At 37.8% G+C, this 21159-nt stretch overlaps 1 protein-coding gene across 5 annotated transcripts in view; it reads left to right on the plus strand.

Annotated features, from left to right (window-relative positions):
- The window catches only part of LOC135223639 (uncharacterized), a 466317-nt gene that overhangs the window by 320194 nt on the left and 124964 nt on the right, over positions 1–21159 (plus strand). For all 5 annotated transcript variants that reach the window (XM_064262269.1, XM_064262270.1, XM_064262272.1 and 2 more), the window contains 2 exons: positions 1875–2037; positions 12559–12658. In XM_064262269.1, coding sequence (XP_064118339.1) covers positions 1875–2037; positions 12559–12658 — 263 coding nt within the window. The remainder of the gene's footprint in view (positions 1–1874; positions 2038–12558; positions 12659–21159) is intronic.

The following is a 21159-nucleotide window of genomic DNA, read 5'->3' on the forward strand; positions in this document are numbered from 1 at the left end:
CAACACTACGATGTATGAGTCCTCAGCATCTGTTATTACTGGAGCTGTTGAATATTCCAGTCTCAATTTACAATAGACGTAAAAGATAATGATGTCAGCTTCTGTATGAAGACATTCAAGGGCTGGAATTCTAAGGTCATCAGCACCAGTACTTAAGTTACAACATTTGTTTTGTACGGAATATAAGACGAGCACATTTGGTTTCTGATGAGCATGCCGTTGAAATTCTTTCATCAAGAACTGTTGAAGCCTGATCTCATTCTGAGGATTTTGAAAGAGATGGCTGAATTCTTGAGGTGAAGGCAATTTATTGTCCCTCTCCATGTAGACATTGCCAATTATTCCAATGCCTGCCCGTCTGACATCATTATCTTTTGCACACTAATAAAGTCAGCACATATAAACAACCTATGCCATCTCATAATAATTCATAAGAGAAAAACAACAGGCAGAAAAGTGATAAAACAAGAATGTTAATTGCACGAAAATGAAACTCAAAAGACTCATAAAAAACCATGATGAAAACACCCGATAATAGTTAAACGCCTCCCCCTTTTAACCAAATCACTCATCAAAGAAGACTGAATAGAAGAGACTCTGAGACACACTCGCAATAGAAAATTGCCGACGCTATGAAACTTCCTTTAACTGACGGAATACCAGCTGCTCCACATTTCACCCCAGGCAACTCCCTGTGAAAAGTGTGTAATAATAAGGTGTACCTATATCCTACTGAATTCACATCATCCATACAATCCCTCTTCGGTGTAAATTCTCAACCCTTTGGTAACGCAATTAATTTGCTGCCACCACTGTTATACCATTACCCAAGGTACTTGGCCTTACCTTGAGCTCAGTTGGCATCATGTACCTGTACACCGATTAGTTCTCTCTCTCTCTCTCTCTCTCTCTCTCTCTCTCTCTCTCTCTCTCTCTCTCTCTCTCATAGCATGTGTGAAATTAAATTCCCTTTACAAAAATAAAATTTATTCTCACCCACCCCCCAAAAAAACTTAAGCAGGTTAATTATGATAACCAGTCATAAGGGAGAAAATGATTAAGAATACAAGCAAATAAATAACTTCACAAAAACATTGCACCACTGTAACACTAACGTCTCTACATCGTTACTACAAGTCTCTTCATTTTTAAGTTAGTTGTACCTGTCTCAATTGGCTATATATTCCCACAACAGCCAGATTCTTTTAAGTTCATACATGTACCCATAATTTGTTACATGAAATACATGTGTCATCCCCATAGATGAGAAACATCTAAAAATAAACATCTCCTCTTAGTCCTGGGCACATAATGTTTTCACATCATCAAAACACGTGATTTAAAAAAATGGATTGTACAAGATATAAATAATGCAATCAATGACACAAAATAAAAAATAGAAAATAAAGCGATCAATGTCCATTTTTAAAACACACCATTCAGGCGACCGTTCAAACCCAAACGTCCCGGTATGTCAAAGCCCAAATCAGAATTAAATATTATTTCACAAAAGGTCTAAGCTCGAGGCACACAGGTATGTACAAACGAACTCACATGCCCCAATACCCTACCTGTAAACCAGTTAAGGCTAGACATTCCTCTGAGGAGGTTCCAAGAATTCAGGTTAACGAACTTTTAATTACCTGCGCGCTGGCGTGTTGCCACTTAGTCTATTGAGTTAACACATTTTCCAGCACTGAACATCATACTGCTTCCGCAAGCAACAGGAATGGCACAAAACAAATATTCATATATCTAAAATAAGATATGAGTGCACCAGTTTTAGAATTATCGTGAATTTAATTACATTAATAGCGTCACACTGAATTCTTAATATCATCATCCCCTTCATCTGTATTATTATTTTTTTGTAGGTACGTTGCAAAGGAGACTTGACATTGATACATGAGGTTGGAGATGGTAACGGAAATCCTTGGGTTGGATGGGGATACTCGATGCTACCATCGACTTTTCCCCTGACTTGGGACGAAGCAAGAGAAGCTTGCGAGGTGACCCCTGGATCCATGCTGGCAAGAGGTGAGACTCATAGTATGATATGGAAAGGTCAACATATAGGAAGTAAGCTGGATGTTTTGGACTTCGTTTCAGTGTATTTTTCATAAAACTCAATAACGCATTAGGAATGCTGGCGATGCGAAATGACCCATGAATTCTGTTTTTTGATTAGCAAAATGCTATTTACAACTTTTTGCACTTATGCATGTGAAATGATTACTTAATTTTTAAAAATTCAGACCTGTAAGAATATTGCAAGACATAAATATTTTATTTTTTACGTCCTTTATGAATGTTGCACGATAACATGTTTGCTGTTGGGAAATTATATTTCAAATTGTCACAAATATGTGCATCACATATTTTTGATGGGTATCGTATTTCACTTGAATATTTAAACAGAAATCGTCCAATTATTATTTAATTGACCAATACAATATGAAAATATTCAATATAACTGACGGGCACAGTCATTTGACAATGCTGCTAAGGACACAAGTGAGTTTGATGATCAATTCTGTCAAAGTTGATCGTGTTAGCACATTTATTTTGAAGGGAAGGTAAAAAATCAAAATATGAGGCTTTACTACAAGTACCTGTAAAACAATGATGAGAGGCGATTTTACTTAACATGTTTACGTCATGAAGCTCTGGATTTTGCTTGCAAAATCATGTATTCTTATTTAGAAATGTGCCTTTTCCTATTAAAAAAAGGCATATGATTACCAGAACTTCGGATATCAGTGACCAAATCATGTTTATTAACTGACTCATGTAAAGCAATAAATAGGATGATCTCTAGTTAAATATCAAGAAAATATTGGAAGATTTTCAAAACAGGGTTGAAATCATAATCGCAGTTGTAAGCAAAGAGAAATGTTTATTTTTTTTTAACATTAACAGAAACTTAACCCTTAAACGTCTATTGGACGTATTATCCATCAACTAAAATTGTCTGTCGGGTGCTAATCGGACGTACGGTACGTTGACTAGAAAAAGTTTTTTTTAATATTTGCGGAAAAATAGTTATAGGCCTAGTTTACCAAAAATTTGAAATCACGCACCTTGAGGGATGCTGGGAGTTCACAGATCAAGCTGTTGTTTTGTTTACAAGCGTTACTCAGGCGCGCTTGCGCGAATTCTTCTCACACCAAAAAGCATCAGCGATGCATCTCAGAAATTCTGTCGTCAGTTTGTTGTAATGTTTGCACCGTTTTATATTAGCCGTTACATAAAGTTTTATATATGAAAATATGTGCAATTTCATGTAGAATACAACAAAAAAACAATCCATTGTTGTAGCTTTTATCAGTTTTGAAATATTTTCATATAAATCATGATAAGTGCCAAATTTCAACCTTCGGTCAACTTTGACCCGACCGAAATGGTCGAAAAAGGCAATTGTAAGCTAAAACTCCTCTTACATTCTAGTAATATTCAAGCATTTACCTTCATTTTACAACAAAATGGAAAACTCTAGCACAATATTTCGATTTATGGTGAATTTTTGAAATACAAAAATGACTCTTAATCTTAAAAACTAAGCGTGCTGTGATTTTTTGAAAAAACTTTTTTTCCGTTTCGGCGCTAACTCCCGAACGCCGCCGGCCTACGAGAGACACTTTGGTAAATAGCGGCTCAGCGTTTAAGGGCTAACTAGTGAAAGGGTTTATATGTCCTGCTGACGTCTCCAAAATAAAAACAAGATAATGTAGAACCTTTTGAATTCTTGGTAAGCAAATTCATTCATGTTCACCTATAGGTCTTATCAAATAGCTAGAGGCTTTTCCTGTAATGGATTAAGCCAGTTTTCAGAGACAATCTTCTCGAAACTATACGTCAAAATACATTTATATATTGATATTATTTTATATTGAATGTAGAAAGAGGTATTCCTGCTGGATCTTCATTTTTAGATGTTGTTCTACGATTGACCTAGACGAGAGGAGCCCTATGTTTACAGTTATATAACAATGATGATTTACACATCCATAGAATAGTTTTATGTACACCTACTATATCTCTGTAGAAGGGCGACAAAAATAACTTTGTCTGCAAAAACACTCTGAGGCTTAATCCTTGCAGGGTTAAAAAAGGATATAAAAGCAAGGATAACAAAGAAAAAGACAGTAATATTCAAACATAGAATATAGGCGGCTATGATATGACGAACAGGGAAATTATGAAAATTCACAACTCACAGGAAAGCATGTTCACGCATTCACGTGCGCATGCACGCACAACGCACATGCACACACACATATTATATATAATATACTAATCTAATATTTATATGATATATATAAGCTTAAGTATATATTATATATATATATATATATATATATATAATATATATATATATTGTATATAAAATTAGCAATACAACATAAAGCATATCTTTTCTAAAACAGTTCCAATTTAAAGCAGGAAGGGGGAGGAAATGGAATATTCGATTTATGTTGCCGAAAAAGAGATAGGTACCTCCACCTTTCAGACAATGAAGATTTTAAGATTACAAAAATATTGCTAAAACAACAACACCGAGTTTGCTGGAAAAGGGGAGGAAATAATCAACAGATCATTTACACTAAGCGATACTCATTTCCATCGAGTAAATGTGAGTATAACTGGTCTGTCAAGTGTTGGAATGGTTACCAAATTAGCAGAAAGACTAAAAAGCCACCCTGTTACACATCAAAGACCTAGAGGGTTAGTTGATTAGAATTGCCTTTGACTTATTCATATTCATTAGTGAAAAAATGTTAATGGCCACCAGTATGAGAGCAATAAGCCAAGTAGGGAATAAGACTAAACATAAAACTTGAATAACTTGGATGTATTAAAGACTTGATGACATCAAAACAAAACACCTTTTAAAAGCAGATTGCTCCAAGACATGTCTTAAGGAATGCAGAAACCTAAAATTTGTATATAAATGTGACCCTAAGTTACAGTTTCATCAAATAAACTAAAAGGGGTAGATTAGACTGGTTGGAATGGTAGAAATAAACATCAACAAGGGAAAATAACTAATTCTTCCACGCATATGATTCATCTCATGACAACTTAAAATTAACTCTGCGAATATAAAACTGCAAGTTTAAATCAACAAGTGCTTGTTATTTTTTGTTCTTACATTACTAGCAGAGCACTTAAAGGTTAATGTACTTCTTGAGCAGCAATGAAGCAATAAAAGGCTAACTTGACTTAAGCTAAATGTGAACTAGAAAATTCAGAATTTCCAATACATGATATTGATTCTAAATTTATAAACGTAGAATAGCAAGTGACGTGGAAACTATTAGTTCACTTTAATTTATGATTAACATTAAATTAAGATAATTTCTTCTGAGGAATTAAGGAAACAAAAGTGTGACAAAGATACACGGAACTGAGATATCTTGTCAAATTAAAGATGATTGTCACACCATAATCTACTAAGAAGTTCTATTAGTTATTACTTAAAATTATACCAACCTTGAAAAATAGGGTCGATATGCTTAATCTTAATTCTATCATGCAAGACACTGTAGATAAACATAAGGCAAGGCATGCTATTAATTAGCCCTGAAGGGGCAGTACAGCACGTTCGTGGGTGGTTATTTTACCCAGAATTTCTTAATGAATGACCCTGTGCCAGTGGGCTAAGTGTTATGATAAATAATACCCTATAGAATGTATTACTTCTGCCTTACAGTATAAGCACTTTCTCCTAAGAGAATATTATGGTAAATTAAAGGATAGAATTAAGGAAAGGAGTAATCCTCCTCAGGAAATAGACAAAATTATACAGAGTATAGATCTCATCAGATAACACTGACAATTACAGAAAACTCTCGAGACTAGGGAGAAATACTTAATCAAAAAGTAAAATGAGACTGAACGATATATAAACGAGCCATGCTTTAAAATAATATTGGCTTATTAGGCTAAGTTAAATGTATAACATTCTTGCTGGCTATAAAGGTGTATAGTCTTTTTAAATGGATATGGTGCAGGAGTGGCACTTATTATGATAAGCATATGGGCTTTAAAGAGGCATATCTTGGAGGCTGAGTATGCCAGTATATTAGTGCTTAATGAAGTACTAATTCATAAGGCCAAGATTCCTGGCGAATGGGGGCCTCTGCTTAAGCAAAGTGTACAACAGAAAGGGGTGCCTAAGAGGCAAAGATGAAGAGGGAAGGAAACTCTAAAGGGATATGGAAAGTACAAAAATAGAAACAGTCGCAAAAGAGATAAAAAAGAGGTAGAAATAGCAGAATCTGGCACTCTCCTCTGGATGTAGAAAGGCCAGAATCCTCTATAAGAATGTGGCACTGTGTCAGAGCACTAGTGCAGAGAGAGCCTATCGGTTCCTCCAGGGGTTATGGAATCCTTGGCATCCTTTACCTTTCTTCCTTCAACCTCTCAGAGGCCAGCCGATTCCCGAAAGTCGTACTCCGGACCTCTCAATAGGGAAGTTCGAAAACAGCAAACGGTGAGTCCATAAGTCCATGGTATTACGCGGACTACCAGAATAAAAAAACAATGTAAATGGCTGATATTCTAGATTTCCGGCGTGCAAAGTAGGGAGTAATTCATAATTACTGATTATAGCATGAATTCGATGAAAATCTACGGGAACCTGCACTGATTTTTTGGATACAGTCATGTGATTCATAGGAAAATTCTGTGTTTCACATAAGTCTTATAGGTGATTAAATTTATTTTTTAATTCAAAAGATGTAGATACGAATGACCCAACATCACTCTCCCCACCACTGGAGTTAATTACATGATATTTGCTTTGCTTTGAATACTCTGAAAATTTTACTGACTTTGATTGTTTTGACTAGACGGCCCAGGAACCGAGTTTCCTGAAGCCCGATTTGCATGTTTCAGATTCTGAGCAGAGTTACTGTTTACTTGTTTCTTTTTGTGGTAATGTGGATTCTTCTTATTATTATCATTGGCAGCATTCTGTGTATTTTTAGCATTACCCTGTGCCCGATTGCGCAAAAAACAACGAGTGTAAGCATGACTTGAGCTATTATGAATTGAACAATAATGAGTATGACAATCTGCTATCATGTGTCCCGACCTTTTACAATTAATACAAGTTATCCCTGCTGCATTACTATTAACTACATTTACTTGCTGTGGTTTACTTTCATTCTTTGCAAAAACTTGAACAAGTGAGGGATCTAAGTCTGCACCTTTAGACATATGTTTCTTAATTTGTTTATAGATGTCTAATTCCGTGTTGTCGGGCAATAGCTCTTCATCAAAACACCGTACCAAGGCTTCTGGTAACATAGCTGTTAGGAAAGTTAAGTATGTGAGTCTAATAAAATCTTTTACAGCCATGTCCTTCCCCGTAACCTAAGTAGATTTATTCAAATTATCCAGATATTCATTCAATCAGTCTGCAATTAGGGCTGCCCTGTCCACCATGCTAAGATGAGTCATAGAGACCAAATTGAAAATATTCCTCAAAGCCAAAAGCGCATCCAAGGCCTCCTCACTGCCATAAATGGAGCGTAATCTAATTTTAAATTCATCCCATGTATCTGCCTCTTGAAATGAAACCCCTCTAAGGTAGGATCCCGCATCCCCTTTTGCAAAGTCAATGAAGCTTTTAGCTTCCTGTAGCTGTAGGAATGGTAAAGTGATGCATTTTGTTTTCAAATGAGCATCCACTGATGAAATCCAAGATTCTACCCCCTGGGACAAAAATCCGTTAACACGGCCTTGAAAGGGAACAATTGCTGATCTGGTGCTAACTAATGTTATGGCCAGGTTACTGGGTGTAGGGGTGGCCATCTTTGTTTTGGGTTTCTTCCTATCACTATGATTCCTAGCAACCCTATCAAAATATCTGTAAGAATACACACGTTCACTGCATAAACGCATATGCTTTATATAGACAAAGTGTCACAGAAAATAATAAAGTGTCCTTCAAAATGATAAAATTAAGCACACAAGATATGATAAAATATTTCAGGAGAACCTCCGAAAAAAAAGGGTTGGCATAAAAGCAAAGATAAAAGGCCTGCAGGGACGAATAACCAAAAGATGAAGATAGATTCCTGCAAGAAAAGTAAGATTAAGGATGTCACATAACTCACCCCGAAACACCAATCTCTCGACCTGCATAAGAGGAACACCAAAGTTACACACCGAATGAATAAAAAGGTTTACTTAGCTGCTATTTAAGGGAAAGTCTGCAGTGTTTTCATGACGTCATGGCCCTCGCTTCTTCCGTCAACGTTTCCGTCCGACCCAGTTTGCCAAGCCGTGTGATGTTTTGTCTATAGTACGATTGTTTTCCATTCCGTTGGGTTGTTGATGATCCTCTGCGAAAGACAAGTCCGGCGGAAGTTCTCAAAGTTCCACGCTGTCGATGACGGCCAACATACGACGAAAAGCCAATATATATTATTATGTAAGGCTTATATATTTCATTAAAGATGCGCATGTTTCAAGGTCGTCTTCGTAAGATCAGGCTAAGTCTCGTGGTGCCATCAGCACCGTTGCCTGAGACACGATGTTGATTGTACAGGGTGGGGCAGAACCAATTGAGCAGTTTACAAGAGTCAATGCTCGAGGGGAAGGGAGGGGAGTGGGGGGAGGGTGGTGTTGTTGCCCTCCTCAGACATCCCCATTTCAGTAGCCGACATGGTGTGGACGGGAGTACATCGTGGTTTTGCTGTGAGCGCATATTTTGAGAACAATCAATCTGTGATTGCAACGCAGAGAGCTTTTTGGCAACGGTTCAAAATTCCACGCAACAATGCTGTTCCTCAGGCGAACACACTTTGGTCCTGGGTTAGGCAGTTGGAGGCAACTGGTAGCACACTAAGAACAGATACACATGGCCGAAGCAGGTCCATCAGAACACCAGAAAATGTTGAGAGGGTGAGAGCAGCAATCATCCAGTCGCCAAGACGTTCTGCACAAAGGCATGCCGTAGCTTTGCAAATCTCCTCATGCAGTTTGAGGAGGATTCTGCATACGGATTTGAATTTCCATCCTTACAAAATGATGATGGCTCAAGAACTGAACCAAGCAGACTTTGCCAATCGCGAAAATCTGTGAGAACATGCTTGAAAAGATTGTTCCCGAGGCAGCGTTCTTTAGTAGTGATGAAGCACATTTTCACCTCTGTGGGGCTGTAAATAAGCAAAATTTCCACTATTGGGCTGAACATAACCCCCAAATCATCCAGGAAAGACCGCTACATTCCCCTAAGCTTACGGTTTGGTATGCAATCTCAAAATTTGGAGTGATAGGCACATACTTCTTTGAGGAGGACGGAGTGACCGTGACCGTGAATGCCGAACGCTATGTTGCAATGTTGCAAATTTCATGCAACCTAGAATGGAAGATTATTGAAAATGAAGGCTTGAGGGACATGTGGTTTCAGCAGGATGGGGCTACAGCTCACACAGCCCGAATTTCACTCAATGTTTTGAGAAACATGTTTCCCGGACGCCTGGTGTCTCTAAGGGGTGATTTAGGATGGCCTGCGCGGTCACCTGATTTGAGCTTTTGCGACTTCTTTCTTTGGGGACATCTGAAAGAAAGAGTGTTCAAAAGTCGCCCTCACACCCTACCACAGCTAAGGGAGTGGATTATTGAAGAAGTTAACGCCATACCCCGCAGTATGCTGACATTATTTTCAGAACATAAGGTTGTAAATGGTATGTTATGCTAACCTCGAGAATAATACACTTTCTTCTCTATGTACCTCCATTACTTTGTTATATCTCCTCAAAACTGCTCAATTGGTTCTGCCCCACCCTGTAGATACTCTTGTCTCGACATCGTAGGTTTCCGATGTTTGATAATGATTAAAGTCTGCTTCCAAGTTTTGTAGTGGAGTTTAACTACTATGCTGCCATTCGTAAGTCTTCAGAAGAGCCGCTCGCCACCAATTGTTGGTGTCTCCGTCGTTATTTATAAACAAGGCACCAAGTTGTACTGTTGGTTTGTATTGCAAACGTCAGTTGGTATAACCCCATTCATTCTTAGCTATGTCTCCAATGACTGCGAGGATATTCTCTAAGTTTCATTTCAATTGCTTCTTTCTGGTGTGAAGGTTAAGTCGTGGAAACACATGGTACAAAATATAAGATATATTCTTCTGTAGCTTACATCATTGGATAGATGCAGAGAGGGTTCTGAATAGATGTTTAAGCTAAGAGAGGAAGGGTAAGTCTGAGATACAATTCATTTACAAATCATAGGAAAGCAAACACTGCTCAATATATAGACATATGAACTAACATGTGTAACTAGGTTAGTCGCATAGGCCACGTCTCTGAGAGTCAAAATGATTCCCAGAGAAGGCATTGTTGATGTTTATGTCCGACATAGATACTGCTGATTCCAGGTGTTCACACACTGGGGTGTTTGGTCAATCTTTCCTGCCTGGCCTCCTTGGCCTATGGCCTGGTTCCTGTTACATGCATTACTCTACAGGATGTTTACATACATTCTTTATTTTAATGTAACACTTACATATGCAAATAGAGCATTCACAAACTACGAATTATGGAAGGACACATAAAGAACTTGACCAAATTCATCAATTGTTAACAAATAAATACTATGCAGATGAAATATTTGCGACAGTATTTAAAGAAAATTGACAAATTTTACCAACCCAACATAACGACAATAAAGGAGAGTCTGATTGTTTACCCTCACCTAAATTATTGGTCTGCATACACGGAGGAATACTGCACACTATGTGTGATGGTTAGCAGAGGTGTAACCCTTAAAGCCCCTTACCACACAATAACCCTCAGAATCTATAGCAAGCCTAACCTTGTAGCAGCCCTAATAATGAAGAACAGCATTGCTCTGGGAAGTCGAAGAAGAGGTGTGCGAATGTAGATTACAAATTCTCTTGTCCAGAGGTATGTAAATCTCATAGCCAAAACTACATTGAGCACACTACAACGACCCTTCAGAGACATATGCTGGCTCATAGAAATCAAATAGCTATTCATCAATATTATATAGTTGCCACGATAGGAAACCATCCCTTCAAGAGCTGATCGAAGGCAAACAGGTCGAGTACAGACAGGACAACTATGGTCTCCTCTTAACAGTTATTGCTATCCAGATACAGACCCAAAATATTCAACAAGAGTCGGATCATATTATACACCCCTCCAGCAGTTAAGATCAGCCCAGCAGCAGAATAACATCTCAACAGCAACAGGTGATGGTTACCTATTAGCCGGTGCAGGTCGAGAATGATATCTTCCTGCAGGTTGAGGATGAGGTTGGCAGTTAAAGGACTCAACAGCAGTAGATGGTGGTTATCTGTTGGCCACTGCAAGTCGAGGAGAAGATAGTCCTGCAGGTTAAGACTGACGTTCTTCAGTATGGAGTTGTTACTTGAAGTAGCTGGTGTTGGCTACTAGTGTTGTCTACCGTTCAAGGATGAAGGATTGTTAAACCATAGCCATCGGAGGAGTATTCATCATTATGACTATTGAGGGTGCTGTAAATGTGTGAAGGTTACTGTTTAATTTATTGCTAAATTGTTGGTTAAAATATTATTACTAAATTAATGGTTAAAATATTTGTCGTCGTTGATGAGCAAGTGTATGGCTCAGGTGGTTAAGTCATTGTTGATGTTGAGCAAGTGTATGGCTGGGGTGTTTCATTATTCTTATTGAGGTTGATGAGCAGTATATGGCTCGGGCGATTTACATATAATGTGATGGGATTGAGCAATTTTATGGCTCCGGTGTTGGGCAGGTGTACGGCCCTGATAATGTAATTGTGTTAAGCTTTGTTATTTCCTATAAACTGCTGCCACTGTAGTAATTTTTATTATGCTTTTAGCTGTTACCTTAATTCAATTGTAAATATATCGATGGACTTTGATAATTAATAGATAAGTTTAAGGTTATTTTAGTCATTTTGCTTCCTCCTCATTGATTTGCTTTGGGACTCCCTGATCCCTTCAGTTCCGTGCCTCTATTATTTAAGAACCTGATGAACCAGGAATTGGTTCATGACAATATGCAGGCGTATGCGTGGCATATTCAGAATGGCTAGTTTCGTTGACATGGATACATGTGCATAATATATGGTCACTTTGAAGCGTTATCATAAGTTCATCCTATAAAGATTACAATAGTTTTAAATAGGAAAGACGACACTGTCTATAGCTTTCAGTACAGAAATAAAAGAAATGGTAGATAACTACTTTTTGATCATTTTACTGCAGTAAGTGTGAAGTTCCTAAGATTAGGTAGTCCTATATGACAAATATATTTTTACTTTCCTTTTCCATACCCATTAGATTTATGAAGACTACGTTATTCAGTTTAAAAAATGACATTCCCTTCATTTATGTCATTATGGAATATATATTATTGAAATTCAAACTAAAAATAATTTTGCAGTCGTACTCTAGTGTCGTTTTTTTTCTTTAGACTCTTAATCACAATAACATTATTAAATAATATATGGGAAAAAGGGTCAATGGCCCAAATGAGACTGCTAGACTTTATTGGTTTTATCGAAATTTTGCAGTTGATGAATGGGAAGGAGAGGCAGCTTTAGCTGAATATTTGAAGGCTGTTAGCATGAAAAACCCGCTATGGTTAGCCAACCGACAGACCCTGCCTGAAGTGTAAGTATCCACCCTTGGTGTTTTTAGAATCTATAATAACATGCGTTAACGTTCAAGGCCTCTGTTGATTAGCAAAAAAAAACTTCCATGATATTAAATAAGTAAACTTTTCTTTTATTTGATTATAAGCTCAGGTATATCACAGGTACGCTAATTTTCTTGTCTTAAAACATCAGCGGCAATTATAGGCAATAACTCCGCACGGACTGCAAGGAATGGTCCCTTGAACAACGAAAGCCAGTAGAGATTGGGGCATCAAATGTATTTCGTCATGTTTAATACTGGCCCCATGGGGTTAATTACAGTCGACCCCCAAAAAATAAGGGAAGGCTCTGTCTACACTATCAGGCACTGCCTGACGGGTAAACACTGTTCCCATAACCTGTTCCACTATACTGGCCGAGCGAGTATGGAGCCAGAACGATGCGATTATCTGGTAACACTGCTTCAAAAGCGAGAGAAAATATAATAAGCTGGAAGTACCTGATGGGCATGCCAGCTAGTGTGGACAGGCCTTAAGGTCTTAATAAGCAACCCAAATACTATAGAAATCTGCAATACCTGACGCAGAGTTCTTACCTAGATCAAATTAGCCAAGTGATTAACGTACTGGACAACATTTTCATTGAGTGCATTTTTCACTGAGCTTATTAAATGAAGAATTAATTATTTGCAAATTTATTGATGTATCTGTTTATGATCTTACAAAATCACTTGTAACTATGATAATTTTGCTTTCTACCATTTCCCGATCAGTTTTCCTCTCTAATTTGATCTTATACTCCATGGTACTTAATTCATAGAATGAGCTACCGCTATTAAAAAAAAATAGATCCAGTTTTATCCTAAATATCATATGGCTTCATAGTTTCATATGTAAAATTTGTACAATATACATCCATGTATATATATTAATGCGAAATACACGGCTTTAATATCGCTGGTAGTATTTCAGTTGAAGAACTGAATTGAAATTTGTAAACAGAATATTAATAGAATATAATAAGGGAATTAGTGAGAAACAATAACATCTTGACGAAGGAGCTGAGAAGAATGTGATTAACGTTTGCAAACTAAGTTAGAAATTGGCTACAATATAAAGTCAAAAGAGAAAAAGTGGGAAAAAGAGAAAAGTAAATAAAATCATTAAAGCATTGTTGCGACTACAACAACCTCTTAGCTTCCCACGTTCTAAATGCTTCAATTTGTTTTCAGTTGAAAGCACCGAAATGGAAAGCGGAAGTAAAATAAGATGGGTTTCAGTACACACTGGTTTCAGGAGGTATGATCTTGAAAACGATACTTTATTAATGAACTATAGCAATATTTATATGAATTGCTGGCCAATCAGCGGCCAGGAAACTTGCACAGGAATTAATGGACCAATCATGTACAATTATTTGACATTGGCCTTTATCACTCCTATATATATATATATATATATATAATATATATATATATATATATATATATATATATATATATATATCTATATATATAAGGAGTGATATCCTATATATATATATCACTCCTATATATATATATATATATATATATATATATATATATATATATATATATATATATATATATATATATAGGAGTGATAAAGGCCAATGTCAAATAATTGTATATATATATATATATAATGAATATGTATAATATATATTATATATAATATATACATATAAAGAAATTATTATTATATAATATATGATATATATATATATATTATATATATATATATATATATATATATATATATATATATATATATTTATATATTAATATTATATATATATATATAATATTATATAATAACGAAATGGGTAGCAATAGGCCATAGCGGCAGACAACTGATAATTGGTAACGCTTTCTCTCTCTCTCTCTCTCTCTCTCTCTCTCTCTCTCTCTCTCTCTCTCTCTCTCTCTCTCTCTCTCTTGATTCTCCATTATACAGGTCATCAAATCAGAGTCGTGAAGTATTAACTGAATGACTCAGATTCTTAACAGAATGATTAAATGGAATGTTAACTCAAAGTCCAAATAACTCAGATAACCCTCGGTAATTAATCTAACAAAAACATTAGTTTAGCCATAACAGACGGGCACAGTCAACACAGTAATTATTCAGTACACCATTTCTCCAATGAATAATCCCACTCTTCTCCAGAAAATAGTTCCCCTCTTCCAGAATAGTTCCCTCTACCAGAAACGGCTGTTTGAAGACAGGAGAACACTCTGGTAAACACAAGAGCATAATCAAAGATCATATAAACAGAATATCTCTGAAATAAATATTCAAATACAATCCAGCCACACTTTGGCCAAAACAGATATAATAACACTCACCCATTTCAGCACAGTTGCATTAACACTAACAAAAATACTTTGGCAGAGGCCATCCCGGCCTTGCCTTCTCTCTGCAATAGTCTACCTTTCATGGTAACAATACTTTTCCTTATGAAGGGGGAAAAGCGCATACATACTTATGAACAATGTTCACGTCCCGAAACTGCTTGAATCCAGTTTCAAAGTCACTTCTGCACCAAGCTCTCATGGCGACAGGACGAAGGCACTGATTTGCTTAAGACAGCAGTCTTGAACATACCACCTCAAAAAAAGATGTGTAAGCATTCCTAAGCTGTCGCTTGGACACTGTATCTAAGGAAGTTAAATTGCTGATTCTCTACATTCTAAGAAACGTCACAGCGCATCACATCATATATAATTTAAAATATCTCATAGCAAATCCCCCTTTTCATGTTACATATATATATGTATATATATATATATATATATATATATATATGATATATATATTTCCGCAAGATCTTTCGACGTTCAAACGTCCTTTACTTAGCAGATGAGTTTGAACGTCGAAAGATCTTGCAGACTCTCCGTTGTTTATTTTCCCTCGTAGCTTCATTGGCGTCACTGGTGCTTTGTTATGTGTTGTGAGAATCTTTGAATTCGGCAATGTGTTGTCTGGAGCTGGCGAGGGCCTGTCGCTTTTCAGCATGAGATATGCAGGTTTAGAGAGCTGGCACAATAACCTCCCCCTAGAGTTCACCAGGCATTGCAGAGAGCTTCCCACCCTTGATAACTGGACTGGAGGAATAATGAGGTCAGGAAAATATTGTGCCGTGGATGTAAACAAGGAAGGCTTTCTGCTTGCAGTCTACCGGGTCCGTGTAAGGCTGGGTCAAGGGCGGACAAACAGCATCAGTTCTGATGAATACATATGTTGCCTTGTGTAGATCTTTCGGATAAAGGTTTTCCTATTTGGCTTGTAGGATAGGCGAAAAGAGGCAAATTTTCCAACGATGGTCCTGAGTCTGATGGTGTCGGGTGAGGTGTTATTATTGGGGAAAAATTTCCTAGGTATCACAAGTGGATCAGCATACACCATCTTGGCTGCTGACAGGTCAAGGCCCTCTTTAAGGGTGATCCAAAGGCCGAGGAGGACCCATTGGAAGCTGCGAGTACCAGTTCGAGGAGTTGCAGTGATGCTAAATTTTGGAGAGTTGGCAGGAAGAATATTCACAAGCCCACGCCTTTGCGACTTTTGATATGCCGTGCCAGATAAAATGCTTCTTCAGGAGAGTGGTGTAGATTGTCATGAAGGGTTTGCCAGACAGTGGACAATGTCGAAGACGTGATGTCTAAGTGATTGTGCGATCCATGATCACAGGTGGCCAGTGCTTATATCACAGAGGATGGGGGTGGGGCTATTGTCGAGGGGGACGTTGTGCCATTGCAGAGACATTAATGAGGTCTTGCTGGCATTGAGCTCTAGGTCCCACTGTTGCTTGCCTGCCAACTGCTTGTATTCAAGGCCAAGATGTACTGCATCAATAAAGATTCTGGAGAGGACATCAGGGATGAGATTGTGTTTCCTAGGGATGTGACAAAGGGTGCAGTTGAATTCGGTAATATCTGGCAAATGTTGGTGCTGATGGGAAGACCAGGCATCGGACTGGTGGTTAATAAATGCACTAGTAGTGGGTTGTCAGTTTAAAGGGTAAAAGGCGTGGTCTCCAAAAAATGCTGGAAGTGTTTGACAGCGAAGTATGCCACTAGGTCAAACATGGAGTAGTTTGTCTGTATTGCTGAGTTTCCAGCTTCAAAAAGAGTGGGGTCGAGGATGATCTTGGATAATCTATTCCAAAACAGCTCCCATGGCTATGTCGCTGGCATCCATGGAAAGTAGTAGAGGATGACTTGGTGCAGGGAACAAAAGGGTGGTGGCCTTGGTGAAGGCATTTTTGGTAAAGGTGAAGGTGACTTCTTGTGAGGTTCCCCATGCAAGGGCTTCCCCTTGAGGACTTCGTAGAATGGGGCCAAGGTTGAGGCTCTGCTGGGCAAAAAGCAATGATGATAATTAACCATTCCAAGGAAATCTTGTAGACCCTTCATGGTAATAGGGGTGGGGAACCCTGATTGCAGCTGGATGCCCTCAGGTATTATGAGGTGCCCAAAGAATTCTAAACTCTTGTTGGTGAAGGAGCATTTCTTGTATCGAATGACATGGACTTTTTCTTGCAGACATTGGAGGACAATATGCAGGTATAGGACTGGAGGAATAATGTGGTCAGGAAAATATTGTGCCGTTGATGTCAACAAGGAAGGCTTTTGGGTCCGTGTAAGGCTGGGTTAATGGTGGACAAACAGCAGCAGTTCTGATGAATACATGTGTTGCCTTGTGTAGATCTTTTGGGAAAAAGGTTTTCTCATGGTTTTCTGATGGTGTCAGATGAGGTGTTATTATTAGGGAAAAATTTCCTAGGTATCACAAATGGATCAGCATACACCATCTTGGCTGCTGACAGGTCAAGGCCTCTATAGTGGTGGTCCAGAGGCCAAGTAGGACCCATTGTAAGCTGTAAGTACCAGTTCAAGGAGTTGCAGTGAGGCATAAGGGCTGCTTTTAAGATGCAATGAAACCTTTTGATCATTCCATTAGATTCGGGATGGAAAGAGGTTGTGTCATGCAACGGGTGCTGAGGAAGTGGGTTAGGGATGTTCAGAGCTTCAACATGAAGGAAGTGCCTCTGTTGGAGGTGATGTGATCAGGTATGGCGAATCTGGAGACCCAATATGAGAGGAAAGAACTGGCACATATTACATCTGATACATCTGTCATAGGGGTGGCATTGGGCCATCATGTCAAACGATCAACCATTGAGTAGGTAACAATGACCTTCGCAGCACAAGACATGGGCAAAGTGGCATTGCAGTTAATGAAAGGAGCCTACACCTGAATTTGTGTGATGCTGAATTTTGGAGAATTGGCAGGAAGAATATTCACAAGCCCACGCCTTTGCGTCTTTTGATATGCCGTGCCAGATGAAACATGTCTTCAGGAGAGTGGCTGTAGATTGTCATGAAGGCATTAGACTGGTGGTTTATTGAATGCACTAGTAGTGGGTTGTCAGTTTAAAGGGTAAAAGGCATGGCGTCCAAAAAGTTATGCCACTAGAAGCTCATGGTCAAACAGGGAGTAGTTTTTCTCTGTCTTGCTGAGTTTCCAGCTTAAAAATGAGTGGGGTCGAGGATGATCGTGGATAATCTGCTCCAAAACAGCTCATATGGCTACATCGCTGGCATCCATGGAAAGTAGTAGAGGATGACCTGGTGCAAGGAACAGAAGGGTGGTGGCCTTGGTGAAGGCATTTTTGGTAAAGGTGAAGGTGACTTCTTGCGAGGATCCCCATGCAAGGGCTTCCCCTTGAGGACTTCATAGAGTGGGGCCAAGGTCGAGGCTCTGCTGGGCAAAAACCAATGATGATAATTAACCATTCCAAGGAAATCTTGTAGACTCTTAATGGTAATAGGGGTAGGGAACTTCCTGATTGCAGCTGGGCGCCCTTAGGTATTATGAGGTGCCCAAAGAATTCTAAACTCTTGTTGGTGAGGGAGCATTTGTTGTATCGGATGACAAGGCAATTTTCTTGCAGACATTGATGCAGAGAAGATTAAAATATCATCGACATAATAGATGCAGAAGGGAAGGTCTTCTAGGATGCCATCCATTAATCGTTGAAAAGTAGCTCCTGCATTGCGGAGGCCAAAGCAGGAGTAATTGAAGGTGAATGCGCCTGAGGGCATTGTGATGGCAGTCTTTGGAATGTCTTCAGGATTCATGGGGAACTGGAAATAATCTTTGAGAAGGTCTAGCTTTGAGAAAAGTTTTGCCCCATACAAAAAGATTGTTACATCTGTGATGTTAGGGAGTGTGTAGTGGTCTACCATGTGATCACGTTCAGCCTTCTATGGTCTCTGCATAAGCAAAGGATACCGTCCTTTTTTGTAACTATGTGGAGGACAGATGCCCGTGAACTGGATGCCTTTTGGCTGACAACCATTTTCTCCATTTCTACAAAGGTTTTCTTTGCAGTGGCAAGTTTTTCATGTGGTAGACATCAGAATCGGGAGTGAACAGGAGGACACAAGGTCTTAATATGGTGGAAAATACTGTGCTTAGCAGGAATTTCATGAGATTATTGTAAGTCTGGTTTGAAGACATCTGGGTATGTGGCATGCAGGTAGGCAAAACTCATCTTTGGAATCGGTGACGTGGAGGGCAAGCTCTGCGGGGCCTGCAGTAATGGGTATCATGGAAAGATTAGTGGCAACATCTATGAGCAGTTGGTGGTGTGCAAGGAAATCCTCCCCAAGGAAAGGTATTGAGACATCTGCAAGTAAAAACAGCCAGTGGTACTTTCTGTCAGAGAGGTTAAGGGTGAGATGCTTCTGACCATAGGTAAGGATGGGAGAATCATTGGCAGCTGTGAATCAGACATCAAATAGCTTTGGGTGGTTGGATGGTTGACTGGATACAGGCAGAAAGGAACGGCAAGCACCTGTGCCAACCAAAAAACAAGTACCTGTGGTGGAATCAAGGGTAAAAAAGGCAGAGGGACTGATAGAACACATATGATTGGATGTGTTGGGATTAGGGTTAGATTTATAGACTTTAGTATGGCCGACAACAGCTGTGTCTTCGATATTAGTGAGTGCTGCTCTAACTGACATAGGCAGGTGCTGCAGCCAGAGGGCCTTGAGGATGTCAATTGATTTGGGAGAACCATCTGCTGCAGGAGGAAGAATGGCGATGGGTCTCATTTCGAGAAGAGCAGCAGATGGGCGTTGAATACCTAAGATCACTATTGAGGGAGACGCCTACTCTTCCTGTGGGCCTTAATTCGTGTGTCGTTTACTTGTTTACCTGTTCGCAGTGCCAGTTCCAGCTGGCTCAAACACAGAATTTTGGAACACAAGAAGTCTTTCTATTTGAACTAGGTTTCCTCTTTCTAAACCACCTTTTTCTGCCATAAGGGAACACAGTTTAACACACGACCATCCTTTCACCGACCTGCATTTTGCTCAAATAGACTGGACCTTTTAATTTCAGAGTCACTGTTTATTAAGAGGATGAAACCGGAATTGAACAACAACTTGTCCGGTATTCAACTAACTATCATGTAATTTCAAAGTAGGTCAAAAGTGGGTTGTTAGCCATTTCACTTTGAGTGTGGTATTTTGTTTACCTTTCACCTTGATTTTATTTTTATTTTTTCATATGTTTTGCGTTTGCTTTAGTTTTCTTCGTGAATTTTGCGTTTAATAATTTAGTTAGTATGTGCTGTTCGTTTTATTTAATGTTTTTACTAGAGATTTTAGTAAGACGATTTATTTTATTGTAATTTTACTGATTTCTCATCCTTGTCAATTTTTTAGTCTGATGATGGGTTTTTTACCTCGAAAGCTCGTTAAATAAAGAATGTTTTTCTTGGTCTTGGCAATATTATTTGTTATTAAGCTAAGATTTCCCAGCAGCCGCACAGTCACTAAGAATATATATTGATATATATCTATATATATACATATAAATATATATTATATATTAATTATAATATTAATATATTATAATACTAGTATATACACATATTATATATATATTTATAATATATACTATATATTATATATATTAATCATAATTATATCTAGTATATATAATTATATGGAAGAGAGATGAGAAGAGAGAGATTTTATTATAGAAAAATATATATATATATTTATATTCATATCATTATATATATATATATTATATAATAATATATATATATTTATATCTATATTTCTATATAAATATCTCTCTCTCCTCTCTCTCTCTCTCATCTCTCTCTCGAATCTCATCCGGTGGTCTCCTCTCATCTTCTCTCTTCGCTCTCTTCTCTCTCTCTCTATACATATATATATATATATATATATATATATATATATATATATATATATATATATATATATATATATATATATATATATATATATATATATATATATATATATATATATATATATGTATATATTCTTAGTAACTGCGCGACTACTGGGAAATCTTAGCCTAATGACAAATAATATATATATATATATATATATATATTTGTCATTAAGCTATATATATATATACATATATATATATATATAATATATAT

Source organism: Macrobrachium nipponense, chromosome 10 (assembly GCF_015104395.2).
Source record: "Macrobrachium nipponense isolate FS-2020 chromosome 10, ASM1510439v2, whole genome shotgun sequence".
Lineage (NCBI taxonomy): Eukaryota > Metazoa > Arthropoda > Malacostraca > Decapoda > Palaemonidae > Macrobrachium > Macrobrachium nipponense.